This window comes from Pelecanus crispus, chromosome 5 (assembly GCF_030463565.1).
Source record: "Pelecanus crispus isolate bPelCri1 chromosome 5, bPelCri1.pri, whole genome shotgun sequence".
NCBI classification, from domain to species: domain Eukaryota; kingdom Metazoa; phylum Chordata; class Aves; order Pelecaniformes; family Pelecanidae; genus Pelecanus; species Pelecanus crispus.
The window spans coordinates 18,933,561-18,961,482 of NC_134647.1; the positions used below are offsets into that span (position 1 = coordinate 18,933,561).

General features: G+C 64.0%; 5 protein-coding genes across 7 annotated transcripts; 2 read left to right on the forward strand and 3 right to left on the reverse strand.

The window, feature by feature from the left end:
* Positions 1-386: 386 nt before the first annotated feature.
* ANKZF1 (ankyrin repeat and zinc finger peptidyl tRNA hydrolase 1) lies at positions 387-6,628 on the forward strand. Its single transcript, XM_075711078.1, has 15 exons — positions 387-513; positions 817-926; positions 1,291-1,393; positions 1,786-1,970; positions 2,250-2,365; positions 2,654-2,807; positions 3,033-3,255; positions 3,445-3,543; positions 3,734-3,913; positions 4,027-4,143; positions 4,584-4,857; positions 5,334-5,445; positions 5,569-5,736; positions 5,857-5,927; positions 6,502-6,628. The coding sequence occupies exons 1-15, from the start codon at positions 387-389 to the stop codon at positions 6,626-6,628; spliced, it is 2,166 nt and encodes a 721-aa protein (XP_075567193.1).
* A 720-nt stretch (positions 6,629-7,348) lies between these two features.
* GLB1L (galactosidase beta 1 like) lies at positions 7,349-12,758 on the reverse strand. Its single transcript, XM_075710857.1, has 16 exons — positions 12,645-12,758; positions 12,009-12,181; positions 11,525-11,675; positions 11,220-11,280; positions 10,853-10,947; positions 10,288-10,468; positions 10,147-10,205; positions 9,835-9,956; positions 9,674-9,714; positions 9,255-9,373; positions 9,041-9,115; positions 8,873-8,962; positions 8,620-8,733; positions 8,205-8,336; positions 7,656-7,871; positions 7,349-7,567 (listed from the first exon to the last, which is right to left on the reverse strand). The coding sequence occupies exons 1-16, from the start codon at positions 12,756-12,758 to the stop codon at positions 7,349-7,351; spliced, it is 1,962 nt and encodes a 653-aa protein (XP_075566972.1).
* An 849-nt stretch (positions 12,759-13,607) lies between these two features.
* Positions 13,608-15,847, forward strand: STK16 (serine/threonine kinase 16). Of its 3 annotated transcripts, XM_075711074.1 has the most exons (7): positions 13,608-13,693; positions 14,592-14,811; positions 14,892-15,025; positions 15,102-15,222; positions 15,303-15,398; positions 15,466-15,587; positions 15,676-15,847. In XM_075711074.1, exons 1-7 carry the CDS (start codon positions 13,608-13,610, stop codon positions 15,812-15,814), a joined length of 918 nt encoding a protein of 305 aa, XP_075567189.1. In that variant the 3' UTR covers positions 15,815-15,847. The 3 variants fall into 3 exon arrangements, with proteins under 3 accessions (XP_075567189.1, XP_075567191.1, XP_075567192.1); XM_075711076.1 differs by lacking the exon at positions 15,303-15,398; XM_075711077.1 differs by lacking the exons at positions 14,592-14,811; positions 14,892-15,025.
* Positions 15,848-17,482: 1,635 nt separating this feature from the next.
* On the reverse strand, positions 17,483-19,541 carry LOC142593521 (tubulin alpha-5 chain). Its single transcript, XM_075710227.1, has 3 exons — positions 19,322-19,541; positions 18,664-18,812; positions 17,483-18,454 (listed from the first exon to the last, which is right to left on the reverse strand). The coding sequence occupies exons 1-3, from the start codon at positions 19,500-19,502 to the stop codon at positions 17,483-17,485; spliced, it is 1,302 nt and encodes a 433-aa protein (XP_075566342.1). The 5' UTR covers positions 19,503-19,541.
* A 3,794-nt stretch (positions 19,542-23,335) lies between these two features.
* Positions 23,336-27,551, reverse strand: LOC104026184 (tubulin alpha-5 chain). Its single transcript, XM_075710943.1, is given in 6 exon segments — positions 23,336-24,307; positions 24,491-24,639; positions 24,780-25,002; positions 27,114-27,342; positions 27,393-27,487; positions 27,489-27,551. Coding segments are annotated over 6 exon segments (1,731 nt in total).
* Positions 27,552-27,922: the final 371 nt, after the last annotated feature.

Below are 27,922 nucleotides of genomic sequence, written 5' to 3' on the forward strand. Positions count from 1 at the left end.
GCGGCGACCCGTAGGCGGGGAGGGTGGGGCGTGGGGCAGCTGAGGGGCGGTTCCGGGTCGCACGTGAGTGACGGGGCGCGCGCCCCCGTTACCGGCGGGGGGAGGAATCACGGGGGGTGGAAGCTTCGCGGGGGGATCCCGGGGGTAACGGCGTGAGGGGGATACCGGGGGCAGCGGCCGCGGGAGGGTCCCGGCCGCAGGGAGGGCTCGGGCGGGGGGAGAGGGATGGGCCCGTGGGGCGGGGACCCCGGGGGGAACCGGGGCAGGCGGGGAGAGGGACCCCGAGGCGGGGCAGGGGCCCGTCCGCTCACCCGCGGGCGGTTCCCGCCGCCCCCGGGGCCAAGCCCATCGCTCAGGCGCTGTCCCTTCCGCTGGGAGCAGGAGCGATGCCGGCCCCGGAGAGCAGGTCGGTTTTCGAGGCCGCCCAGGACCCCGTCCTCCTGTGTGGGCTGACCTTCGTCACCGGGGTTCCTGCGGATGCGTGGGCCACCGAGCCGGCAGCAGCGAGGCACGGTGCGTGGGGCTCCGTGGGGGCGGCGGGGGGGGTTATTTGGCCACGCTCGCGTCCGCCAGCCCCAAGCCACGAAGAAAGAACTCTTGTCCCCAGTGCGGCTTCAGTGGCTGCCCTGGAGCTTGGCCATGGGAGCTGCCTGGTGGGTGGGTGAATGGGCTTTCCTCAGGGTCACCCCAAGGTCCCCAAAGCTGCTTCTGCAGCCACAGGGCTCTTTAGGTGGATGAGAAGAGACCCAGGAGGCCCTGCTCCTTGCGGTGCAGCCTGGGGAGCCACCTGGGCACAGCCTTGCCTTTTTCTTCCAGAGAAACCTGCAGATGCCAGCAGCGAGGAGAAGGCTCACGGGGTCCCCGAGGTGCCAGAGCGAATGTGCTGCTCAACTTGCGGGCAGGTGTTCAGCAGCCGGGAGGAGCAGGTGAGCGGGGCCGAGCGGCCAGTGTAGGTGGGAGTGGGGCTGGCACCGCTGGCGGGGTCCTGCTGCGGAGGCTCAGCCCCAGCACGGTGCAGCCCAGGGCTGGCTGCTTCTCGGAGCTCTGCTACCCACGTCCTGTTGAGATCTGGCACTCAGGCCCTGCATATTATTGCTTGAAATGCGATTTACTGCAGCTAAATGGTGCATGCAGCACAGGCCTGCACCTGTTCAGGTTAACAGTTACGTGGGGTGATGCAGAGTCCCAGCACCAGTTCAGCCCTTGGGGTCTGTCACCTCAGGCCCTTTGGTGGTGGGCGTTTCTGCAGACCACCAAGACCCTGCCAGCTCATACCTCTTTCCTCCACAGACTGAGCACTACCGTCTCGACTGGCACCGCTTCAACCTAAAGCAGCGACTCCTGGGGCGCCGGACGCTGCCAGTAGAAGTGTTTGAGGAGAAGACCTGTGCAGGTGAGGAATGGGGCTGCCCCCGGCAGAGCCCAGAGGCCATCAGTGGCCTCACCGGAGCTGCTCTGTCCAGGGATAAAGCCCCTGGCTACCCCTGCCAGCTCACAGTCCCTTTATTCTGTCCCTGTGGGGTCTCCTGGGAGACCAGCACTGCTCCTGAGCCCTGCTGACTTGTTATGGGGAGAAGGGGCTGTTCTGCCTGAGCCCTACCTATGCATATCTGGGGGTCTGGAGCCCCACATGCCTGTCTCCACAGCCCCTATGTAATATGTAGGGTATCAGACAGGGACAATTCTGGGACCGTGGGCTGGCCCTTGGAGTCACCTGCAAAGCTTTGGGGAGGCTATGGGTTAGTCTTTGCCCTGCTCCACTGCCCCATTTTCTTTCCCTTACAGGTGATGTTTCCAGCATCTCAGGGTCTGATTCAGAGAGCTCTGATGCAAGCAGTGAGTCGGAATTGCTGCCCTCTGCCAGCGACAGCCCTGGGACCCCCCAGACCCCCCGCTCCCACAAGGTGCTGCTCCGCAATGCAAAGGGCCAGCTCATCTCTGCCTACCGCTGCGTGCTGGACACCGGGAAGGCAAGTCACAGCCCATCTTGTTGGGAGAAGGACCTCAGAGAAGGCGGGTGGCACTGGGGTGTAGACATCTATATGACAGCCCCCCACGTCCCGTGATGGGAAGGACAGTCTCTGGTGCCAGGTCAGAGTCCCAGGCTTGCTGGTGGCCTGGTTTTTGGCTCTGGGGTGCTCCCAGAAACCTGCTTCTGGTGCCAGCAGAGGGGCTGGTCTCTGTCCTGGGGGACAGCAAGAGGTGGCAAGGTGATCCCATGGGTGCTAGCCGGGGTTTCTGTGTCTCAGGGTGGCAGCAAGGAGCCAGCAGAGCTGACAGCATCACTGCAGAGCCTCGGTGCGAGCACGTGCTGGATTGTGCTGATGATGGGCGGCGGGCACTTTGCAGGAGCTGTGTTCCGGGGGTGAGTACAGGGGGACAGAGCTGGGGTTGCCCCTCTGGGCAGGGTCAGGTGGGGCTAGGCATTGGATGGCCATCCCCTCCCTACTCCATCGCAGTGCTTACCACACCCTGGGCACCCGCAGCTCCTAGTCTTTACTTGAGAGTTGGCTAAGCCCAGTTGTGCTGCAAGAGAAGTATTAATCTTTAGGGCCCCAGGGGCAAGCCATAAGCCCTCCAGGGTCCCAGGAGGATCAGCTCTCCTTGTCTTTGTGTGTGGGGCCCTGTTGCTCATGCCTGCCCCTCTCCACAGACCGCAGGTGCAGGAGCACAAGACCTTTCACCGCTACACAGTGCGAGCCCGTCGGGGCACAGCCCAGGGCCTACGGGATGCCCAGACCCCAGGGTCAGCACCCAGGTCAGCCGGAGCCTCCCTGCGGCGTTACAATGAGACCGCGCTGCTCAAGGTGGGGCTAGACCACAGCACTGGGCTCTCGGCAGGGAGACGTGGTCATGGCTGGCTCCATGGGGTGCTGCCATACTGCTGCTGGAGGGCGTGGGTGGGGTGTGAGCTCCAGAAGGGGGTCAGGGCCCAATTGAAGCTGCTCTGTCCTGGGTCTGTCCCTGCTCCGGAGCAACCTGTGCCCACACAGTGTGCTCAGAACCCCATAGTGCCTCTCCTTCCTCCCCAGGATATTCAGGACCTGCTGGCAGCCTGGGCACAGCACCTGAATGAAGCTCAGCGCATTTTCCTCCGGGCCCCACGCCACAACCGGGCACTGCTCTTTGGTGGCAGGAACTCACCCCTTATCCGAGGTGACCCTCGTGTCTGCCACATCCCCCTCAGCACCCGCAGGCCCACCCTGCGAGAGGTGCTGCGAGTCCATGCCACGCTGGCCAGCCTGCAGGTGTATGGTGAGTCAGCCCAGCCCTGGTGCCCCAGTGCCTGTGGGTCAGAGCAGGTGGGGTGACGGGGTCCCTTGTGTGATCCCATGTGTGTTAGGAGATGCTGCCCTATGGGGTTGAGGCGGTAGCTCCTCAATCCGTGGAGATGTGGGGTGCTCCCTGTCCCCAGGCAATGACAGGAACACCCTTGCTGCCCAGGGAAGGACACACCACTGGAGGACATCACTGGGTCCCCCCGGAAGGCCTGGCAGAAGAGGCGGCGGAAAGCAGAGGTGGATCCCCTGCAGGAGGACACAAGTGGTGAGTTCAGCCACGGAGCAAGCAGTGGGGTCTGGTGTTATGGCACAGGGGCTGGGTTTGCAGCCCTGTGACAGGGCCTGGCATCACAGTGGGGATCTGCAGAGTGTGGCCTGGTGCTGGGCAGGAGAAGGGCAGGGTGTGCTTGGCTGAGAGCCCTGAGTGATTCGTGCCGTGTGTGGGGCTTCAGCCCCTGTCTTATCACCCCCCTCAGCCCCAGAGGAGGAAGAGGAAGAGGAGGAGGAAAGTCCTGCAGGGGACCTGGAGACTGTGGAAGTGACACTGGGGACCTTGGACCTCCGGGAGTTTGAAGTGATGCCCAAGCGAAACCGCAAAAGGAGGAAGAAGAGGGACAAGAAGGTGGAGAAAGGTGAGGGGGAAGAACTGGCCAGGGGCAGTGTAGGAAGGCATTGGGAAGGGACTGCCATGCCTGGGGTGCCGGCTGGCCCTGGCCCTCTTCCTTACCATGTGCTCCCTGCACAGGGCCCCGTGCCGAAGATTCAGGATGCCGTGGTACCCAGTGTGGGCAGCCCAGCCTGGAGCTGGCAACAGAGCTGCAGGGGGAGGCTGGGGCTGAGCCCCTTCCCTGGGGCGATGGAGGTAAGTGGTGTCGGGAGCTGGGCCGGGTGGATGCCTGCCCCATTTGCTGGGGGCTTTGCAGTAGGGTGAAGACCATGTTGTCATGCAGGTGCCCAGAGCAGCTGAGTGTGGGATGGCTGTAGTGCAGCCACATGCCTTTGAAAGAGCCGTGTGCGGAACGGTAGCTCTGAACTAGGGGGCAGGCAGCACCTGGCTAAGCCAGGTGTGTTGGGGGTATTGGAGTGGGTCTCATCTCAGGAGAGAGGGCTCGGCTGCTGCCAACAGTGCCCAGCAATGCGGGGGTACATTGTCATGAACTCTGAAGGTGCTGGAGATCCTGCAGTGCCCAAATCCAGTTAGCAGGATGGTGTTTTAACTGCACTGTGTGGGTTTCCTGGTCAGACCAGAGCACCACTCTGCCCAGGGAGCCATCAGACTCCCCTCCTGTTCTTCCCTCATAGGAGACCCTCAGACCCAGCTCCGTGATGCCCTGTTCACTGCCTGCAAAACAGGGGATGTGGGCACGCTGCGGCACCTCCTGGGTGTGCCAGAGAGCGGGGGCCTGCCTGGGGACCACGAGGACAGGGAGGGCGCGCAGCCCCTGGATATGCCCCTCTCCCTGCTCAACCAGCCTGTGGATGAGCGCGGCTGCACCCTGCTTCATGTGGCAGCACGTGCGGGGAAGGCTGAGGCTGTGTGCCTGCTGCTGGAGGCGGGGGCGGATCCTGCCCTCAGGTACGGCTGCAGGGCACCCAGCAGTTGACAAGCACAGCCCCGCTGTGGGAGTCCAGCAACTCACTCCTGTCTCGGCCACGGGAGACCGGTGCCAGCTTTGTCCTGGGACAGCCAGGGTTGGTCCCTACCAGCTGGGACATCTGGGTTTGTTACGGGAAGCCTAAGAGCTGAACCACTGTTCTCTCTGCCTGCCTGGTCTGGTACAGCGGCAGGCAGGCACTGCCCCAAAGTGCTCCCAGGTTTATTGGTAGGCAGTTCAGAGGGTAGGAATGATACCACCCTTTGCAGGGCATTTGAGATGCAAGAAGGGGAGGATTTGGGGGATTCTGGTGTAGGGATAAGCAACTTTGCCCTCCTTGGCTGCGATACCCTGGCCTGCAGTACCCATTGCACATCTCTGGGGAGTCACTGGGTTGCAGCCCAGTGGGACAGAGGCAGTAACATGGCAGGGTGAGCTGGTCTTCCTTGTCTTGCAGAGATGGGCAGGAGAGGACCCCCTACTGCGTCTCTGCTGACAAACTGACCCGGAACGCCTTCCGCAAGTTCATGGTGGACCATCCGGACAAGTATGACTACAGCCGTGCCAAGGTGGGTGCTGGCCCTCTGCCCTCGCTTTCTGGGAGCTGGGGGACCCCAGAGCAAAGCGCCCCTCGCCCACTCGTACCGTTGCCCCTGGCTCAGTGGGAGATGCTGGCTGCCCTCTGCCCCCAGGTGCCAGGGCCCCTGACGCAGGAGATGGAGGCCAAGAAGCTGGAGAAGAAGCGGGCGCAGAAAGCCCAGCGGAAGCAGCGGGAGCAGGCGCAGCGGGAGGAGCGGCAGCGCTGGGAGCAGGAGCAGGGAGAGAAGCAGCGGTTCGCAGCCCTGTCCGACAGGGAGAAGGTGAGGCTGCGTGCACATGGGGAAGGGGATCCAGCCTGGCTGGGGCAGTGCCGATACGGTGGGCTCTGGGCACAGCAGCTCCCAGGGGCTGGGGGGCTGAGCCATCTCTCTGCTCCCCAGAGGGCCCTGGCTGCCGAGAGGAGGCTGGCTGCGCAGCTGCAGGACGCTGGCACAACTCTTGCCAACATCAGGTAACAGCCGCGGCAGCACGGCTCCGCAGACAAACTCTCCCATGTGAGCACAGCTGTTCCTTGCCCTTCTTGCTCCAGTTCTCATTTCCAGTCTAAAGCTATTCCTGTCCACTCAATTCCCAGCAGTGCCTGTCTAAAAGCTTTCTCTCTTCCCCTGCCCCCCTGAAATATTTTGGAAAGGACAACTTGGTCCACTTGCAGACAGATCTATGGCAAGCGATTCCCCCAGCCGCTCCTGTGACCCTGCATCCCGCGTCCCTTCCCTATGCCATCCCACAGGCTTGTGGGCAGCCAGCCCTGCCCGTGCTGATCTGGGCAGGGGCTTTACAACCCCACTGTGGGGCCAAATTCCCCCGTGTTCAGCCTGCCTCGAAGTGCCTTGCCCCGCGCAGCATTGCCTCCTGGAGTGCGTCCTGGCCAGGCTGCTGGGTGAGCCGTGCAGGACCAGAGGAGCCCCAGCTCCCTCATGCTGCTGCTGTCTCGTGTCACAGCCCAGGCAGTGAATCCTCTCTGCTCCTCTAATCCTCTTGCAAGTGTCCGCTTCGCTCAGGGCCACCTCTGCTCTTTCCTGCAGCCGCTGCTGGCATTGTGGAGAGTCCCTGCTGGGCCGGATCCCTTTCCATTACCTCGACTTCTCCTTCTGCTCCACGGCCTGCCTGCAAACCCACCGCCGGGCCCGGGCCCAGGCCAGCCACACGTAAGGCTGCGGACTGCTGCCACCTGCCAAGGACCAGTGTGGTGGAGACATGGCTGAGCACTGGCTGTGCAGCGAGGGAGAGCCTGTGGAGCAGCGCTGGTCTGAGCTGGCCATGTCACTCTCGGGGGCAACTCTGGCAAGGCTCGGGGCAAGAATGTCAGTCTGGGTGGTGACTCTGGGGACATTACAACTGGGAGGTCCCTAAGTACTAGTGTGAGGGGCCAGGACTGCTCCATGGCCCAGCTCCAGCTGGCCTTTACCCATGGCTGTGTTGTAGGCTGCTGCCTGTGGTGGTGGGACAGATCTGGACCCCGCAGCCCTGAGCTACCTGCAGCCATGCCTGCGGGCACTCTCTGGGCTGTGCTTTGCCCTCTCCTCTCCTGGGTGCCATCAGTGTCTCAGCGACATCATGTTAGCAACTACCTCCTCTGTCTGCATTGTCAATAAAGAGGTGCCTTGAGCCCCTAGGTACAGGGGGCATCAGCATGAGCACTGGAACTATTTGGGATTAACGTGCAAAACAAGCTCAATTCTGAGCCCCTTTCTCCTTAGCACAGACCCTGCCTGGCTCCAGAGAAGGGCAGGAGCTCTGGATGTCCATGCCAGGACATGTGCCCCTTTCCTAGGGCCCTGCAGCCCCTCTGCTGGCCCCTGTGCTTCACCAGCCCCCTGCCATCTGCGCAGCCCCAGCGAGAGGCGATGCCAGTGCCCGGCAGGCCTGCATTTATTTTGTGGCCGCAGTGCTGCGGCTGAGGGTCCTGTTGAAAAGGGGTCGGTCGAGGAAGAGCAGGAAGGGGGTGGGGGGTGCCCCCTCCAGCTCCAGCACTGTGATGTTGTTTGGGCGGCCAGCATGCAGCACCGAGCCAGGCACAAAGAGGGTCTGCTGGGGCCCGCGGTGGGGCCAGTACCGGCCCAGGTTGAAGCCGTTTATCCACAGCTGGCCCTGGAAGATGGAGACAGGACTGAGCTGTGCCCCTCTCCACCCTCACCCCCTCTCCCGGCTATGCACATTGCCTTGGTTGGAGCCTTACCTTGCTCCAACCTGGGAACTTCACAAAGGTGTCCCAGGCGATGCCAGGGGTCTCAAAGGTCCCAGTGTAGAAGGCTGGCCCTGCTCTGCCCCTGCTGCTTGATTTTGGTGGGGCAGCGTGGGGCCAGCCCTGCTGGATGGCAGCGTCTATGGCCAGGGGGTAGATCAGCCAGTTGCTGAGAGGGCTGGAGTCCAAGGAGAGGTTCCCCAGCAAGCCCTGAGAGGAGCAGGAGGGAAAATGAGGCAGCAGGGTCTGCCACAGGCAGGAGGATGCTTGGCTTCCCCAGAGCACGTCCCCCTCGCAGCAGTGAAGGTGGGATGGGATCCACTCCGAGGGGCTGTGCTGCCGTGACAGCATAAGTGGGGGAGAGGGGTGCCGATCTCACAGCCTTGTCCTGGTCCTGGCAGGTTTGCCAGGGGATGGCATGCAATTAACCAGGGAGCAGGTCTGGGGGTGGCCCCACCACGGCTGGGGTCTGTGACGGGTGGCAGGAGAGGGGGTGTTTGGCCAGGCCATCCCTTCTGGAGCCCCAGGGCCCTCTCTCCTCACCTTGAAGTCACTGATGTTGGCCCCAAAGCTGATCCTGCCCATGTTCTCCAGGAGCACGTCCAAGGTGTCCCCTGCCCTGCCTGCCACGTGCAGCGTTGTCTGCCCATCCCGCTCCAGCGTCCCCTGGTACTCCTGCAGCCACAGGGTCAGCACTGCTGCCCCGTGCCTGGATCCCACCGCCCCGAATGCTGCCAGCGTAGCATCCTGCTGCCTGCCCCCCCACAGCTGGCCCAGGGCTGTTCTCTGCCCCCAAAGGGGGCAAATATGGGCCAGAGGGGTACCCCACAAGGGCTCAGTGTGGCTCTTAGCACCCTGGCTGTCCCCAAGAGCCTGGCATGGCACAGCCCCGCTGCCAGCTGGTCCCAGAGCCCTCCTGAGCGCTGGGCCAGGGACAGGCGTGCTCCCGCAGCCTCACCTGCTGCAGCATCACGTAGCCGCGGTCGCAGACACTGTGGGGAGGAGCCCCCAGCGTGGCTGGGTCCAGGACGTCCCGGGGCAGCTGTGTGCGGTACACCACAAAGCCATGGGCCTGCAGGACACAGCGGAGCAGCACAGAAAGGGAAACGGGGCTGGAGACAAGCTCTGCTCCTCCACCCCAGAGCCAGGGCAGGGCAGACAAGCCTAGGAGCATCTCCCCCCAGTGTCGCCCACTGCACCCAGCCCCTCACCTGCTTTATGGCCTCAAAGGTGAGGGGGAACTGGCTCTGGGTGGGCCCGGAAGGGCACAGCACATCCAAGACATCCAGGAGGTCGGCATACTGCAAAGACAGGGGCAGGCGTGGGGCAGCCAGGCAGTGCCAGGCAGGGGCAGCACAGCCCTCGGGGCAGGCACTCACCTTCCCCAAGGCCACCCAGCCGTAGGCGTACTTGGGGGTGGCGGGTGGCATCGGACCAACTGGCAGGGGCTGGAACTGAACAGCAAACTGTCAGCTGCCCCCCAGGCCAAGCAGGGAGATGCCCCCTGCCCTGCCAGGTCCCTCTGTGTCGCCCTCTTCCCTGGCACAGGCAGCGGTGCCCATGCTGTCCCTCTCCTCCTGCCAGGCTCAGCACCTTGCTGATGACCGTGCGGATGGCAAACAGCTTCTCGGTGGGGTCTCCTGCCTCCGAGAGGGGGGCATCATAGTCATAGCTGGTGGTCACTGGTTTGTACTGGTCCTTGAAGTCAGCACCTGGCCAGGGAAGCGATGGGAGCTGGAGGAAGGGGCTCTGGCAGAGCTCAGGGCATGGAACCCAGTCCCAGGCTGGCTGCAATGCAATGTGGGGGCATGACCCAGAAATGGGAGCCCCTGCCTGGGCACAAAAGGAGTCCCCAGGCAGGGGACAAGCTTGGGTTCAGGGACCCTTGGGTATGTGTCAGCCTGCCCCATGGGACAGAACAGGAGCCTGAAGCAGGCTCCTCGGGGATGGCCAAGGAAAGCCCCCCCAGCCCCACAGAGTGCTCCCCCTCCCCAGGGCAGGGCCCTACTCACCGCTCCAGTACGCGAAGTTCGTCCCCCCATGGAACATGTACCTACGAGACACCCCAGAGAGCCCTGTCAGGCCCCCCCACAGACTCGGCAGGGGCTCACCAGGCAGATGGGAGGGCATCGCCCCCCCCCCAGGCTGTGCCCCCCGCCAGCTGACTACTTGCATGTTGACGCTGGCTCCCAGCTGCAGCATGTCCTCCAGCCCCCGGGCCACCCATGCTGCGCTGGTGCTGGCGTGCGCCTCCCCCCAGTAGTCCAGCCAGCCCGTGTAGTACTCAGAGTTCACCTGGGGGAGAAAGGGACTGTCACCTGCCCAGACCTGGGGCTTCTGGCACCCCCCTGTCAGCCACATCCCTGCTGCCCACCTGCAGCCTGGCCCTGGCACCCCTCTTTGCCTCGCCCCCCTCCCGCCAGCCCCTCTGCCTCCCCAAAGCCATTGTGGGTCATCCCCCCCATGGCACCCACGCCAAGCTCACCAGGGGCCCCTTCGGCTCGACCTGGCGCTGGGCACCAAACGCCTCCGTTACGTTGGAGCCTGCGGAGGTGGTGGGAGGTTGGAGGAGGACGGAGCTGGGACCCCCATCCCCTCTCCTCCTGCTCGTCCCCCATAGGGGTACCTGGCCCAAAGTCCACAGTGGCGTAGAGCCCCTGCAGTGTGCCGCAGCGCAGCTCCTCTGCCCGTGTGCCGTCGGTGGTGAAGAGCAGCACCTCGCCCCCCAGCAGCGCCCGGAAGGAGCCCAGCAGGTGCCGCAGGTACTCGTAGTCGCAGGCGTAGTAGCTCCCGTATTCGTTCTCCACCTGCGAGCAGGGCAGGGGCCCGCACCCAGCGTGCACGTGGCAGGGCTGCAGCCAGGTCCCGCCGTGCGCTGGGACAAGCACCCAGCTCCCCCCTTCTGTCCTGACATCAGATGTCGTGACAGCCCCCAGGTGTGTCCCAAGGCTGACCTTCCAGCCCTACTATGACCCCCAGCTCTGCCAGTGTCCCTCAAACCACAACCAGGGTGGTGGCAGGTACCCCAGAGTCCCAGCCTTTGGGTTTAAACCCAGGTCCAGAGGTCATGAAGGATCTATCTAAGAGCTGTGCTGGATGAAGGCATAGTGTAGGGAGTACCGGTAGCTTTTTGGGGCACATCCAAATATGACCCAGGGCAGGGCAGGGGGCCAGGTCCCACAGCACCCTACCTGCACGCTGATGATGTTCCCTCCGTGCTGGTACAGGCGTGGCTTGATCTTGGGTAGCAGGACATGGAGCCAGGAGTCCACAGCTGCCAGGTAGGCTGGGGAGAGAGAGCAGCTCAGCCTGGCTGCAGCGTCCGCCCCAGCACACCCGCAGCCAGCCCAGCCAGGAGGAGGATGGAGCAGATGGGGCAGAGCCAAGCACGATGGGGAAGCAGAGGTGGAGGATGAACTACGGCACTCCCAAAAGATGGAGAAGAGGATGGGAGAGACCACGTAGCAAGGCTGGCAGGTGCGTGGAGAGAGACCAGCGTGCTGGGACTAGCACCAGGCTGTAAGGACACGGTGGCCAGAGCCCTGTGCCGAGGCTCACCGGGGTCGGATGAGCGCAGGACGATGTCTGGTTTCCACAGCAGCCAGGCAGGCAGGCCACCCTGGAGAAACACCCACAGCCGAGAGGGAGGCAGAGAAACCACTCAGTAGCCCAGGCTGGCACACAGCTGAAACCAGGCCAGGGCAACGCCTGACTCCGGAGTGGCACGTGCCCTGCAGAGCAGAAGCCTGGGCATGGCTGGCACGGCACCGGGGTTGGCGTGTCAGCCAGAAGGGCCAACCCCGCTGTGCCCTTCCCAAGCCACCCATGACTGCTCCGTCCCAGCTCTGGGGGCTGGGGCTTACCATCTCCCACTCTGCACAGATGTATGGCCCTGGCCGCAGGATCACCAGAAGCCCCAGCTCGGCTGTCAGGTCCAGGAAGGCTTCCACGTCCCGGTCCCCATCAAAGTCATAAACCCCCGGCAGCGGCTCATGGTAGTTCCAGGGGACGTAGCTGGGGCGAGAGGGGAGATCAGCATGCGGGAGCTAAGGGCACTCCAGCGCAACAGGAAACCATCCCACAGGCTGGTCCCTCTGCTCCTGGGAACTGGCCTCCAGCCTGGGCTGAGGATGGCAACTGGGGCTAGACTGGGATTAGCCCAGGCTCATGCTTGCGTCTGGCAGGGGTGTCCTGGGGGTCACAGTCAGCCCAGTGCAAGGGCTGGTCCCTGCTCCCTGTGATCAGATGACACCCCTGCCTCTGTCCCTACTCCGGGGACCCCAGAGACCCCGAGGGGGTCGCAGTGGCTGGGGGCTGTGCACCATCAGGGCTGCCCCCGTCGCTTACACCTGCACGGCGCTGAGCCCGCTCATGTACATCTTGAGGAGCCGGTCCCTCCAGGCGGGGCGTGGGACGCGGGCATAGTGGATGCTGCCCGAGATGTAGCGGAAAGGGGCACCATCCTTGCGGAAGCAGTTCTCCTCGTAATCCACCTGGAAGGAGCGTGCCGGGGGGGAGGCCTGCGGGAGAGGGGCAGTGCTGGGGGGCTGCAGACCCTCCCCAAGCCCAGCTGCCCCCTCCCACGCTCCCTGGGACAGGGACTGATGGGGGCTGGTTCCCGGAGGGGACCCTCCCCATCCTCCGTGCAGGGACAAGGCAGGCACCACGCTGTCCCGGGAGAGCAGGAGGGGCAAGCAAGGCAGCCATTTGCACCGCCTCTCGCTAATCAAACACCCTGCGGCTGAGCTGGTGGCATTTTGGGGGACGGGTGCTGCTGGGGACAGGTGCTAGGAGGGCAGGCAGGGAGCTGGGAGAGCAAGCGGGACATTGGGGTGGGACATGGGCCGCAGCAGAAGGGAGCCATAGCAGGAAGAGCAGGGACACGGGGGAGGAAAACAAGGCAGATCCGGGAGCCATCCCACCGGATCCTCTGTAGCTCAGCCCCGCATGCTTCTCCCAAACTTTCCACCCGTGTTTGCTAACCTGTGTGTGCAGGAGCCCTGCCGCCAGCAGCAGGGCAAGAGCCAGCAGCCCTGTATTCGCTGGGCGCTCGGCAGGCCCAGGATGGAGGACGAAGGGGGACGTGGACACCGCCATCACATGATCCTTCGCCAGGCGCTTCCTCCAGGTCCTAAGCGCAGGCAGCTGGAACAGCAGCACAGCTGGAGGGAAGCGTGGGATAGGGGTAAGCGGCTCTGGCCCCCCGTACCTGGGCCAGCCGCACGTCATCCCCTCACAGCCCACCCAGCACGGGATGCAGGCAGCACGCCGCCGCCCGAGCCAGCGGACACGTCCCCGGTGCCCCCCGGGGTGGTGGGTGACAGACATGCAGGGGCGAGGAGCATCATCACAGCGTCACCCCCAGACAGAACACCTTCGAGGGAGCTCAGCCCACTCTTTTCATCCGAGAGGCGGTGATGGAAACCTCGGTTATAGCTCTGGTAGGGGGGATGCTGCTGCTGTCTGACGGAAAGGAAAACGTCCCTGGACGAGGGCCAGGAGCCTGGTGACAGAGCTGGTGACAGAGCTGGCGACAGGGGTGTCGGGGAGGTGCGAAGAGCAGGGCGAGGGGCTGATGCCCTCGGGGACGAGCCCCGCCGGGGTGGCCTCGCCACCTCTGACCCCTGCACCGCCGACCCGCCCGCCCGGGCGAGGGCCTTGGCTCACCGGGGCCAGCTCCGGGGAGCGCCGGGGCTGCCACCGCCACCGCCCGCAGCCGGGGGATGCCACGGCGGCGGGGACGCCGCGTTCCACCCCGGTCACAATGCGGGGCGAGCCCGGGGCTTGGCTTCGCGCCTCCGCCCCGCCCGCCCCGGAGGAGGGAGCGCAGGGTCCCCGCCGCAGCGGCACCGGGAACCGGGAAAGCTGCAGCGCCCCGCCCGGTGGGTGACGCTGCGGGTGACGCAACGGGTGACGCGCGGCGGCGGGCGATGACGCGGGCGGGCGATGGGGCAGGCGCTGTGCGTCTGCTCCCGCGGCACCATCAGCCTGGGGGGCGTGCGGTACCTCCTGCTCCACCGCCTGGCAGAGGGGTCCGCGGGGTCCGGGGCACGGGGGGGCTCGGGCGGGGGGCCACGGGCACGGGGGGGATGCTCGGGCACGGGGGGTGCTGGGGCATTGGGGGGGTGCTTGTGCATGGGATGCTCGGGCACGGGGGGGGTGCTCGGGCGGTGGGGGGGTGCTTGGGCATGGGGGGGATGCTTGGGCATTGGGGGTGGTTGTGTATGGGGGGTGGTTGTGTATGGGGGGGATGCTCGGGCACGGGGGGTGCTGGGGCATTGGGGGGGTGCTTGTGCATGGGATGCTCGGGCATTGGGGGTGCTTGTGTATGGGGGGTGCTTGTGTATGGGGGGGATGCTCGGGCAAGGGGGGTGCTTGTGTATGGGGGCGTGCTCTGGCATGGGGGTGATGCTCAGGCATAGGGGATGTTCAGACACACGGGGATGCTTGGGCATGGGGGGGATGCTCAGGCATAGGGGATGCTCGGGCATGGGGGGATGCTCAGGCATGGTGGGCTACACTTGGGTGTGTGTGGGATGCTCAGGCATGGTGGGGAGATGCTTGAGCACAGCGGGTGTTGGGGCATGGGGGAGATGCTTGGGCATGGGGGAGGGAGATGCTTGAGTGTAGGGCATGCTTGTGCATGGGGGAGGATTCTTGTGCTGGGTGGCAGGGGTCAGTCATGCCCAGGAGTGGGTGCTTGGATCCACGGGAATGGGGCTGATTGGGCCAGTGGGGTTGTTCATGCAGAGGGGGGACACTTTGGGTACCTGGCAGGTGCCCCCAAGGTGGGGGGAACGTGCATGCCTGGGGAGTTCCCATGGAGAGAGGTGCAGGCACCTGCTGCCCTCTGCCCCCCCTCTCCTGGGTGCCAGCGCGGGCACTGCAGTGGTGGGACACCCAGCCCACGCTGCGCTCGGCTCCTTGCAGGGGCTTCAGCTATGTGGACCTGGTGGAAGGGCTGCGGGACGGGCGTTTCTATGCCCTGAAGCGCATCCTGTGCCATGACAAGGAGGACCGCCAGGCCGCCCTGCATGAGGTGGAGATGCACGGCCTCTTCGACCACCCCAACATCCTGCGTCTGGAGGCCCACTGCATGGTGGAGAAGGGCGCCAAGCACGAAGCCTGGCTCCTCCTGCCCTACGTGAAGGTGAGGGGACTCCCCCCAGCCCCCCCTGCCCTCTTGCAGGCTGGAAGTGGCAGTGGCAACCAGCTGCTTGCATTTGCCAGGGGGGGACCCTCTGGAGTGAGGTGGAAGCACTGCGAAAGAAAGGGACCTTCATGCCAGAGCAGCGGATCCTCCTCATCCTCCATGGCATCTGCCGAGGGCTGCAAGCCATCCACAGCAAGGGCTACGCGCACAGGTGGGGGGCTGGCAGCCCCGGTCAGGGGGGGCCGGCAGGGGGCCCAGCGGGCGCTCGGTGATGTCCATCCCCACAGGGACCTCAAGCCCACCAACGTGCTGCTGGATGAGGATGACCGGCCTGTGCTGATGGACCTGGGCTCCATGAACCAAGCTCGCATTGAAGTCAACAGCTCTCGGGAGGCCATGGCCGTGCAGGTGGATGCCCTGGGACATCACCCCACTAGCCCATCTCTGCCCTGAGCCTTTCATCCCCACCCTCACCTTCCTCTCTGTAGGACTGGGCTGCCCAGCGCTGCACCATCTCCTACCGTGCTCCCGAGCTCTTCACGGTGCCGAGCCAGTGCGTCATAGACGAGCGCACAGATATCTGGGTAAGGATCCGGCCCCCCGGCCCCCGGCCCCCCACCACGGGGCTGCCCTGACCCCGCCGCGCTCCAGTCCCTAGGCTGCGTCCTGTACTGTATGATGTTTGGGGAGGGCCCCTACGACGCCATCTTCCAGAAGGGTGACAGCGTGGCCCTGGCAGTGCAGAACCCCATCACTGTGCCCCCCACGACCAGGTGAGGTGCTGGGGAGGGTGATCCTGCTCCCAGGCAGCTCCCTGTGCTGTGCACCATGCAGAGCCCCCCCTTGCTGCCTTTCCTCCAGGTACTCGGCTGCCTTACAGCACCTGCTCTCCTCCATGATGACGCTGAACCCCCAGGAGCGTCCCAGCATAAATGATGTCCTCCACCAGCTGGAGGGGCTGCAGCCAGCGCCGGCGGGCCAGGACACCACGCAGATCTGAGCCCGTCCCACCCCATGGCGGCGATGTGCCCCGAGGATGAGCCAGGGCAAAAGCAGTTGCCTTCATCCCTGCTCCCCCGCGGAGCTGTTGCAGAGGGGATTGCTGCACTTGGGGGAGAGCTGCTGCTCTGTGCCAGAGGTGTGTTGGATTTGGAGTGTTCTGTGCCCTGGATGCTGCTGCCTGGGACTTGGTCTGTGCGCCAGAACTGTGGATGTGTGATCTGCTGTTAAACACGGGGCCCTTGCCGGCCGCTGCCTCCCCTGGGGGTTGCAGCGGAGGATGCTGTGGGACCCCCCCGAGTGACGGCAGCTGTGGCCCTGCAGCTTTGTGCCCCAGGAGGGTCACTCCTGCCTGGGGCAGGGCTGTGGTCCAGGTCCCGGTGCGGTGCTGGAGCAAGGCAGGGGGGACCCAGCACCCGCTCTGCCGCTGCTCTCAGCGCCAACGTTGCCTTGTGTTTGGAGTAAAAGATGTTCTTGTGGACGTGTGGAGGTGTCCCTGTCTGCGGGGATGGGGTCCCGCTGAGGGCACGAGAAGAGCAGGGCACGCTGTCTGGGTTGAGCAGCCAAGCGTTGCCAGAGGGGAAGGGCAGCAGAAGACAGCCCTGGCAGGGCGGCATGGCCAGAGCACGAGAAATAAGCAGGGAAAGTTAATCCCTGGCCCCAACGCACTCCTAATGGGAGTAACACGACTCTGCAGCTGGAGCCAGGTGCCACTGTTCACAGCCTCCGGGGCCAGGCACTGCAGGAAGGGGGCTCAGCATGGTGCAGGCAGGCAGGCAGTGGCAGGGGTACAGGCAGAGCTTCTCAGCTGCCCAAGGAGTGGGAGGTGGGTGCTGAGGCTGGGGAGCTGCCGGAGCTTGGGGAGAAGGGGCAGCAGCCCTGATCCGGTGGGGGCAAGCAGAGCCTGGGGACAGCACAACCACCCTTGGCTGGAGAGGCTCACTGGGACACGCTGCAGTTGAGCTGCCCGCAGGGCTTGGCGGGGAGGGAAGTTAAAAAAAAAAAAAAAAAAAAGATGCAGACAAGCGATTTCACAGGGAGCGTTCCCCTCCTTTAATCCTCTCACCACAACACAGCAGAAAAGCAGCCGCGGGGGTTCATGCCACGCTGGATGCCCTTGCAGGGTGCACCCGCTGCACCGCAGAGCCGGGCATGCCCCTTGTCCCTTACTGTGGCCACAGGGACAGGGGTGCCAGGCTGCTCCCACTGCTTCAACCAGTCTCCTTCCAGATGAGCCCACCTACTCTCTGGCTGCACGTGGGAAGAAGTCCCAGCAGCTGCGGATTTTTCCTACTCAGGCTAAATCTGCTCCCCTGGGCTCCAGGATATAACACGGGGCCATATACATATGGCCATATACCACACAAGGAAGCGGTACCCACCCCTGGCTGGAGCAGTGAGTGGGGCGAGATGTGTGCCACGGCCCTGGGGAGTGGCCCTGGGGGCTCTTACCTGCGTGGGGAGCAAGCTGGAGCTGGAGCAGAGCGCTGGGAGGAAGCATAGCAGCACCAGCAGCAGAGCTGAAGCACTCACCACACACCTGACCTGGCAAGAAACCGATACGGCTGGGGGCTTAGTGGGAGACACGGAGGCTCTGAAATGGTTTATTGCAAAGGGTTTCTGCAGGGAACATGGGGAAGGAGCATGGTCCTTTTTGGCAGGGGCTTCTCTACTCCTCGCCCTCCTCTTCGTCCTCGTAGGAGTCCAGGCCCACCTCCTCGTAATCCTTCTCCAGAGCAGCCATGTCTTCCCGCGCCTCGGAGAACTCCCCTTCCTCCATGCCCTCGCCCACGTACCAGTGCACAAAGGCTCGCTTGGCGTACATCAGGTCAAACTTGTGGTCCAGGCGAGCCCAGGCCTCAGCGATGGCTGTGGTGTTGCTCAGCATGCAGACGGCGCGCTGCACCTTGGCCAGGTCCCCCCCCGGCACCACCGTGGGTGGCTGGTAGTTGATGCCCACCTTGAAGCCCGTGGGGCACCAGTCCACAAACTGGATGCTGCGCTTGGTCTTGATGGTGGCGATGGCGGCGTTGACGTCCTTGGGCACCACGTCTCCACGGTACAGCAGGCAGCAGGCCATGTACTTGCCGTGGCGAGGGTCGCACTTCACCATCTGGTTGGCTGGCTCAAAGCAGGAGTTGGTGATCTCGGCCACCGATAGCTGCTCGTGATAGGCCTTCTCTGCGGAGATGACAGGCGCGTAGGTGGCCAGGGGGAAGTGGATGCGAGGGTAGGGCACTAGGTTGGTCTGGAACTCGGTCAGGTCGACGTTCAGGGCCCCATCAAACCGCAGCGACGCCGTGATGGATGAGACTATCTGGCTGATGAGGCGGTTGAGGTTGGTGTAGGTTGGGCGCTCGATGTCCAGGTTCCTGCGGCAGATGTCGTAGATGGCCTCATTGTCCACCATGAAAGCACAGTCCGAGTGCTCCAGGGTGGTGTGGGTGGTGAGGATGGAGTTGTAGGGCTCCACCACGGCAGTGGAGACCTGTGGTGCAGGGTAGATGGAGAACTCCAGCTTGGACTTCTTGCCGTAGTCAACAGAGAGACGCTCCATCAACAGGGAGGTGAATCCAGAGCCAGTACCACCTCCAAAGCTGTGAAACACAAGGAATCCCTGGAGTCCCGTGCACTGGTCAGCCTGCGGAGAGAGACGCACAAGATTGCTCTGAGATGGATTTCCTTGTGAACATCTGACTGTTCAGAAGTCCTTCAGGATCTGGTCCATCCCTGCCATGAGCAGCTGCAGAGCCCTCCCAGGGCACGGTGGGGCTCACCCCATGCTCCCACCCCCAGCAGGATGCTGGAGCCCAGCCCAGGGGGACATGTCCCCCCTCTGTGATCACCTACCAGCTTCCGGATCCTGTCCAGCACTTGGTCGATGATCTCTTTGCCGATGGTGTAGTGCCCACGGGCGTAGTTGTTGGCAGCATCCTCCTTACCGGTGATCAGCTGCTCAGGGTGGAAGAGCTGGCGGTAGATTCCAGCCCGAACCTCATCTAGGAGAGAGCAGGGGAGGGTTGAGCCCAGCGCAGGCTGTTGGTTTGAGCCAGCCACCAAGCAGCTGAGTGGGTGTGAGCACCCATCCGTCGCCCTCCTCCTGGCTCCGCCTGCCAGGGACACGGCCAAGGACCCACACATCAGCAGGGCCACCACCCGCATCAGGTTTCTCCGGCAGAAAGGAGGTGGCTGCCACCTCCCTGCGCAGGAGCTCAGCTTCTCCCACCCATTGGAGCTGCCTGTTCACAGCGTGCAGCGGCACAGCCGGAGCTGCCATGCCGGTTGGGCTGGTTTCTCTCTGTGCACATGTGGTAGCAGAGACTACCAGCACCACTGCCTCTGGGACACTTCAGGAACAAAAGCTGGTGCTCAGGTTTGTGGTTTCTCCTGGGGAAAGGAGGGCCCTCAGGTTGAACGTGGTGCAAGATAGTGCCGGCAGACCACAAGCACCAGCCACTTGTTACCCACCCAGGGGTGCACCCCAGGCCATGCAAATTCCAGCACTCACCGATCACTGTGGGCTCCAGGTCCACGAAGATGGCCCGTGGGACGTGCTTCCCAGCCCCGGTCTCACAGAAGAAGGTGGTGAAGGAGTCATCCCCTCCACCAATGGTTTTGTCACTGGGCATCTGCCCGTCGGGCTGGATGCCGTGCTCCAGGCAGTACAGCTCCCAGCAGGTGTTGCCCATCTGGACGCCGGCCTGGCCGACGTGGACGGAGATGCACTCGCGCTGGGGAGGGGGAGGCAGGGTCAGACTGGGGCACAGCTCTGTCCTGCCCGCCCCAGGGAGGGCTCTACCTGGTACCAGTGCCACACAGCCACCCGCACAGGACCTGCTCTGGCCAGTGGCCCCAGGGAGCACATTTTCCTTTGGGTGACATCCTGCGTGCCCCTGAGGGGCCCCACGCAGCTGTCATTGCCCTCGACCACGCACAGGCACCATGCCGGGGTGGGAGCCAGCTCTGGCATCCCTCCTGCCTAGTCCTTGCTGAGGGCCACCAGCCCCACAGACTCTGGCCAGGGCTGTCCTCCAGCAGCACGGGGGAGCGGAGCCTGGCCCAGGTCCCCTGCCCCAGCCACCCTGCCAGGCTCCCCGGCAGCCTCAGCCCCTTCCCCATGCCACAGCAGCCTGGCAAGCTGCTGAGCTGACTCAGGCACATACTTAACCCATAAGGTGCAGCCAGCACAGGGGATCCCCCCCGCTTGCTGCTCCAGAGCCAGGTAAGCACCCAGCCTCCTGGGGCGAGGGGCCCTGGGGATGCAGGGGTGGTGGGTGGCAGCCAGGGGAGGGCTGGCGGTGAAGCCCAACAGTGTCCAAGGCAGCACAGAGACTCCCTGGGCTACGCAGTCCCAGCGCCGTGCTGCAAAACCCATGTGGGCAGAAGTGCCAGGGAGCGGGCTTTGAGCTGGAGATACACCTCCTGTGCTCCCATCCTGCAGGTGCAGGCCCTGCTGCACTAACCCCGGCATCCCTCCTCTGCCAGCCCCAGCATCCTTGGTCCCGTATCCCTGGCATCCCCACTCTGCTACTCCCAGCAACCCTCCTCCACTAGCCTCGGCATCCTTGGTCCCCTATCCCTGACATCCCTCTTCTGCTACCCCCAGCATCCCTGCTCTGCTGCTCCTGGCATCCCCACTCCCCCGGGCAGGACACCACAACTCAGCCTGGGGGTCCCCAGGGCTCTTCGCTCCCGTGTTCCCCAGCCGCGCAGGGCTCTGAGCAGCGATGGGGACCGTGCCCAAGTCCAGCGCTGGGGTGGGCACAGGGCCTCCTGCCTCCTCCGGGAGGGCCGGAGCAACCTCAGCCCGCCCAGAGGGAGGGCTGCCCGGGGCAGGGTCCCCGGCAGAGCCCGGTCAGTGCTGCGGCGGGCGCTGCGCTGCACCTCCTGGCACGGCCCCGTCCCCCTCCCGAGCCGCTAAATATAGCCCCGGCCCCAGGCGAGGACAGCGGCGACCGCCCGGTTTGGACAGCGGCCCCGGCCCGCTCCGCCGCTGCCAGACCCCCGCGGGACGCGACGGGACGGGACGGGACGGGGCGGCAGGGACGGGACCCCCCACGCCCGCTCCCCGCCGCCAGCCCCGCCGGGGCGCCCGCTGCCGCGGGGGGAGCCCCACCGAGCGCCCAGCTCCGGCCCCCGGTGCCCGGCTGGCGCCTCCGCCCCCGGCAGCTGTCCCCGTCCGTCCGCCGCCACCGTTCGCACCGGAGGGGTCACCCCCCTCCATCCCCAGCGCCCCCCCCCGCTGCGGCGGCGGGGAGACCCAGGCGCCCCGGGACCGGTGGCAGCGGGGAGGGGGGGGGACGACACACACCGGGCAGAAGCGGGGGGGGGCACGGCTGCCCCCGGGGCAGGGGCCGGTGGGGCTGCCCAAGGTCACGGCGGGGAAGGAGGGGGCGCGTCGCGGCGGCTCCGCCGTGCCCGGTGCCCCGGAGCGGCTGCCGGGCGCCCTCCCCGCCGCCGCGCCGCTGCCCCGCCGCCCGGCCCGCACTCACCATGCTGCGGCGGGGGGTCCGGGCTCTCCCGGCGGCTCGGTGCGGCGGGGCTCGGCGCGGAGCTGCGGCTGCTGCAATCCCCTCCGCAGCGCCCTCTTATAGGTGGGAGGGGCTTGCCGCCGCCACGCCCCTTCATTTGGGTACATTTGCATGCCGGGCGGGAGTTCCCACTTCGGGGGCAGCGACAGCCTGCCCGGGTCCCTCTCGGCTGGGGAGGGACCCCCAAGGTGCAGGGGGCCGGGGCTGCTCTCCCTCCTCTGCTGGGAGGGAAGCTGGGGGCACCCAGCCAGGCTGCGGGCAGGAGGTCCAGCCCTCAGGGGTGCCAGGCTGTGCTCGGCCAGCGGGACGAGGGGCCGGGCAGGTACAGCAGCCCCTACCCTGCTCTGCCACCAGCTCCCCCACACTGCAGGCTGCCTGGGAGCCAGGGACACCCCGAGGCCACCTGGGCCTCTAGAGCAGGCGAAACGAGGAGAAATACGCCAGAGAAACACGTCAGAGAAACAGGTCAGGCTCTAGAGACCAAGGTGCCTCCAAACCTCCCTTTGCCATCAGTGCTTCGGGAACCTCTGGCCAAGGGCTGCCCTTCCCTCCCGGTCTGGCGGGAGTCTGGCAGGGGGTCTGGCAAGTACGGCAGTGCCGTACCTCCACAAGACTGCAGATCAGCACGACAAATCTGGGCTGGGGAGCTGGCCCAGCTGCAAAAATAAAAAGAGTCATTGCAGCCTGTTTGCTGTTAATGACTTGTGACTACGCTCACAGAAGCCCCTCTGTTTGAACCCTGGACCCTGGCTAGCACAGCCTTCCTCACCTGGGCCAGGGCTGGTCCTGCTGCTGAGGATGCGTGAACCACCCGCCTGGCTGGGGGAAAAGCAGAGCCCAGCGCCCCAGCCTTGCACGCTGTGTGCAGCTGGGAGAGGGTTCTGTCCTTGTTGGTAGGGCATGGGCTCACACAGCTATCCCTGCCCATGGGGACAGGGGCTCTGCTGCCCAGGAGCATGCCAGGAGACACTGCTGTGTCCTTCTGCAGCAGGATCCAGGTCAGAGATGCAGGATAATCTTGAAGAAAAAAGGAACAGGACATGATTCCAACTCCTATGTGTTTTTTGGCAGCAGAGTCAGGTCTCTGAAGACATGGGGAGAAGGTGTCTCTGTAGTGGGATCAGAGCAGTGCCCGGGGTGAGGGGCAGCGACTCCTGCCCTGGTGCAGCGGCAGGCACTGCTCAGTCTGAGCCTGGGGCTCTGGTCACAGGCATGGGGAACAGCGCCAGGAGCCCTGCGCAGTGGGACAAGTGCCTGGCTGTGCTCCAGGAATTGGTGCAGCCTGATGCTGGCTCACACTTTCCCCTCCAGCTGACATAGGTGCATGCCGGGAAGAGGAGGGCAGAGGAGGACAGACCCTGTGGGTCAATATAGCTGGAGCACTAGTGGTAAACAGGGAAAATTAATCTCTGGACCCAGCACGCTGGATAATGGGTAACAGAAATCTCCTGTTTGCAGCTGGAGCCAGGAGCTGATGTTTGGACTCCTGACCGCCAGGCAGGGCAGGGAGAGGGCTCAGCAAAGGGCCAACACAGACGACGAGCTAGGGCTGGCAGAGTGGGGCCACGTGCCCTTAGCGGGATGGCAGAGCACCGACAGACCCAGGTGGGGAGTAGGCAGATGTGCTCCCAGATAGAGAACCCCATGCCTGAGCTAGGTGCTTCTCCCATCACGTCACCAGGACTCCTCCAGATCCCTTTGATGGACATACTTAGGCACTTCCCCAGAGCACGCCGTATGTCCTGGCCATAGACCCCTTGTACAGGGCTCTTACCTGCGTGGGGAGCAAGCTGGAGCTGGAGCAGAGCACTGGGAGGAAGCATAGCAGCACCAGCAGCAGAGCTGAAGCACTCACCACACACCTGACCTGGCAAGAAACCGATATGGCTGGGGGCTTAGTGGGAGACACGGAGGCTCTGAAATGGTTTATTGCAAAGGGTTTCTGCAGGGAACATGGGGAAGGAGCACGGTCCTTTTTGGCAGGGGCTTCTCTACTCCTCGCCCTCCTCTTCGTCCTCGTAGGAGTCCAGGCCCACCTCCTCGTAATCCTTCTCCAGAGCAGCCATGTCTTCCCGCGCCTCGGAGAACTCCCCTTCCTCCATGCCCTCGCCCACGTACCAGTGCACAAAGGCTCGCTTGGCGTACATCAGGTCAAACTTGTGGTCCAGGCGAGCCCAGGCCTCAGCGATGGCTGTGGTGTTGCTCAGCATGCAGACGGCACGCTGCACCTTGGCCAGGTCCCCCCCCGGCACCACCGTGGGTGGCTGGTAGTTGATGCCCACCTTGAAGCCCGTGGGGCACCAGTCCACAAACTGGATGCTGCGCTTGGTCTTGATGGTGGCGATGGCGGCGTTGACGTCCTTGGGCACCACGTCTCCACGGTACAGCAGGCAGCAGGCCATGTACTTGCCGTGGCGAGGGTCGCACTTCACCATCTGGTTGGCTGGCTCAAAGCAGGAGTTGGTGATCTCGGCCACCGATAGCTGCTCGTGATAAGCTCTCTCAGCTGAAACCACAGGCGCGTAGGTGGCCAGGGGGAAGTGGATGCGAGGGTAGGGCACTAGGTTGGTCTGGAACTCGGTCAGGTCGACATTCAGGGCCCCATCAAACCGCAGTGATGCTGTGATGGATGAGACAACCTGGCTAATGAGTCTATTCAAGTTGGTGTAGGTTGGGCGCTCGATGTCCAGGTTCCTGCGGCAGATGTCGTAGATGGCCTCATTGTCCACCATGAAAGCACAGTCCGAATGCTCCAATGTGCTGTGGGTGGTGAGGATGGAGTTGTAGGGCTCCACCACAGCAGTGGAGACCTGTGGTGCAGGGTAGATGGAGAACTCCAGCTTGGACTTTTTGCCATAGTCAACAGAGAGACGCTCCATCAACAGGGAGGTGAATCCAGAGCCAGTTCCCCCTCCAAAACTACGAAAAACAAGGAATCCCTGGAGTCCCGTGCACTGGTCAGCCTGTGGAGAGAGCCAAGTAAGATTCCTCCAAGCACTGACTTTGCTGGATGGAAGTTTCAAACTTTTGCTTGAGCAGCCACAGAGCCCCCCCAGGGCACAGTGGGGCTCACCCCATGCTCCCACCCCCAGCAGGATGCTGGAGCCCAGCCCAGGGGGACATGTTCCCCCTCTGTGATCACCTACCAGCTTCCGGATCCTGTCCAGCACTTGGTCGATGATCTCTTTGCCGATGGTGTAGTGCCCACGGGCGTAGTTGTTGGCAGCATCCTCCTTACCGGTGATCATCTGTTCAGGGTGGAAGAGCTGGCGGTAGACTCCTCCCCGAACCTCGTCTAGGAGAGGTTAGAACAATGTCAGAGATTTTCTAACTGGCCCTGGGGAAAGGTGGCAGGAGTCACCCTAGGGACTGTCCTGCAGTGGGATGTTCCCAGAGATATTCACCACCATCACTCCCCAACTGAGGTGCACTCACCGATCACAGTGGGCTCCAGGTCCACGAAGATGGCCCGTGGGACGTGCTTCCCAGCCCCGGTCTCACAGAAGAAGGTGGTGAAGGAGTCATCCCCTCCGCCAATGGTTTTGTCACTGGGCATCTGCCCGTCGGGCTGGATGCCGTGCTCCAGGCAGTACAGCTCCCAGCAGGTGTTGCCCATCTGGACGCCGGCCTGGCCGACGTGGACGGAGATGCACTCGCGCTGGGGAGGGGGAGGCAGGGTCAGATCCCAGCCGGGACCGCAAATATCATCGCTGCAGGTGGTGAGGTGCACAGCCCAGGCCCTTGGCAGCTTGTGCAAGCCACACTGCCCTACATCCTGGATGCCTTGTGTTCATCCCAGTCTGCTGCCCTCTCCCAGATCTGGTGCTCTGCCTCCCATCAGTGCACTGCCCATCTCAGGGGCCCAGGGCGATGGAGGCCCATCTGCTGGAGCCAGGGACACCAGGCCAACACGCTCCCTGGACTGCTCCCACCCACAGCCCTGAGGAGCACCCAGTGAGCATCTTCTCCATTGCCCAAACGCCCACTTGGCTTAAGGGCTGGAGCCCCACAGCAGCTGGCACAGCCCCTGTTGCTACTCCAACAACAGGGCTGCAGGCTGAGATGACAGAGCATCACCCGGGTGCTGGGAGCTGAGGAGGTGACAGCAGTGAGGATGGGTGCCCAGTAAGGGGGAGGATTTGCAGCAGTGAACGGTTGCCATGCTCTGAGGCTTGGCTTCCCTAAATTAGCTCTGGAGGAGGAGGAAGCGTTAACTGCACTTTGTAACTGAACCAAAGGGCTGAGGTGGGAGGGTCCCCTAGCTCAGGGCTTCAAGGGCAGCCTCAGGTCCCTCAGGTGAAGTGGGGCTGAGGTGGGCTCTGCAGCTTTGCTCCCTCCAGGTAAGGCATCCCAAAGGCTGCAGCCCTTTTGACAAGAACCAAAATATTCACTGCCTCAGCCCTGCTGTTGCCAAGGACTTGGATGCGTCATCAGGCACAACCGAGGCAGAGGAACATCGAAACCAAACCAGATTTCCAGAGCCATGGGTGCCCCGCTGTGAGTCAGCTGGCAGGAAGCCAGTGGAGCCAGCCATTTTGTGCACGGCAGCGATTGCTGTCTGAGGAAGTTGCACGGGTCACAGCAAGTCCTGGCTCTGTGCATCTAGGGTGCTTTCAGTGCTGCATTTCAGAGGCAGCAGTGACAATGAGAGATGACAGAAAAATAAGTCCTTGATACCCATGGTGAGAGCTGGAAGTCCATTTCCCCACCTTTCCCAAAGCTGAGGTGCAAGGACCAGCAAAGTGACACCCCTCCTTATCCCTCCCAGCAAGTCCAAAAAGGTTTTGTAACACAAGGAGCCAGCAGTAAGTCCTGAGGAAGCTCCAGGAACCTCAGCAGAAGTGCACAGCAAACACTGACGCAGCTGCAAGCACCTCTGGATGGCCACAAGAAAGAATAGACAAGAAAGGACTCCTCCCTGGCCAAGGACCTTGCGAATCAGAGTGGGGGGCAGAGGGTTCTGCTGGTCACCGCACTTCATCCCGCCAACATGCAGCAGCCAGGACTGGCTTTGTGGGACGCAGCCCTGACAGTGGGCTGGGCAGAGCCCAGCAGCACCGGAGATGCAGCAGCCCTGGTCACCACCAGCAGACTCTGCCTTTTCACGGCAAGGTCTAGCCCAGGAAGGGCAGGGAGCACGGCCCGTGGGGCAGCAGGAAGGGTGCCGGGGCACCCTGGGGCTGGGATGCTCTCCAGAGCAGCCGGAGAGCTCAGGAGCCAGAGCCTGCAGCCGGACCACGGCGGCAGGACAGCCCAGATGTGATGCCCACCCGTGGGTTGGCCCCTGGCACCCGAGGTGCAGGGCAGTGGGCGAAGCCACAGCTTGCTCCCGGGTGGGTCTGCAGTGTGGGGGGCTGGCAGAGTGGGTGCGCCCCCCCCTAGCCGGAGCTGTTACCACGGGAGGTGGGCAGGGACCGCGGCTACTAAAAGGGAGGAGAGGTGAGAGGGTCAGCCCAAATGCCCGTCTCCACACACGGCAGGGTTCGGCTGGTGGCCTCCTTGCCTCGGACACGTCAGGAGGGTGCAAGAGGAAGCTGCTGAGTGCCCGGGAGGGAGCAGCCCAGAAAAGGCTGAAGCCAGGCAGAGGCAGGGCAAGGGCAGCGGGTGCTCCCGTCGGCAGCCGCCCGCACCTCTGGGCTCCCGGGGGAGCCCCCCCGTGAAGCTATGGGGGTCACAGCCTGCTCCGGGGAGGGCCCCGCCGGGGTTTCCCCCACTCCTGGCAGCACCCCGCGGGACCGGAGGGAGGGGGCAGCCCGGGCCGGCACTCACCATGATGTCGCCGCCGCAGGACCTGCCTCTCCCCGGGCTGCCGCAGCTCCGAACGCCGGGGCGGACCCGCCGCCGCCGCTGCCTTATACCGGGGGCGGCACCGGCGCTCCGGGGCGAGCCGCCCCGCCCGAGACGGTTCCGTGCGTTTGCATAAATTTGCGTGCATTGCGCACATTTGCATACGTTTGCATAGATGCTGCTGTGCTGCCCGGCGGCCGGCTGGGTGCATTGGTGGAGGCACCGAGGAGCAGCATCCCCCGGCCCCCCCGCCGCTCCCTGCCTCGCAGGGGCCACGGGAGACCCGGGGGTCCTCTCGAGGGAAGGGCAGGGGGTGTAAAGGTTGGTCTTGCTATGCTTGCTGGTCTTGGCAGAGGGGCTTCTGCTGAGGGGCAGAGATGGCACCTTCCTGCTCGGCGTTCTGCTGGTGCGAGGCACCATCCAGGCGTTGCTCGGGACAGACTTAGGGAGCTGAGGAAGGGAAGTCAGCAGAGACCCTGGCTCGGGTCTTCCCTCCCGGTAGGTGAAGGTGCTGATGTGATCCTTGGGTGAGCACAGAGCTGGGTCTCTGCCAGCCCTCCGAGGCCCCTGAGGAACACCCGGGAGAATTTCTGGAGAAAACACGGGCAGAGGAAACACTTCAGAGACAAGCACAAGCTTTCCCAGCCTTTTTGGAGATCAGTGAGGAAAAAGCAGGAAAACTCTGTCCTGTCCTTTGCAGCAAGCCCCTCAAGGACAGTTGTGCCCCAGGGCTGTGTCTGAAAGCCCTGCCTGCTGATGGACTCCTCCTTCTCCAGCCTGGCTCTGCTTTA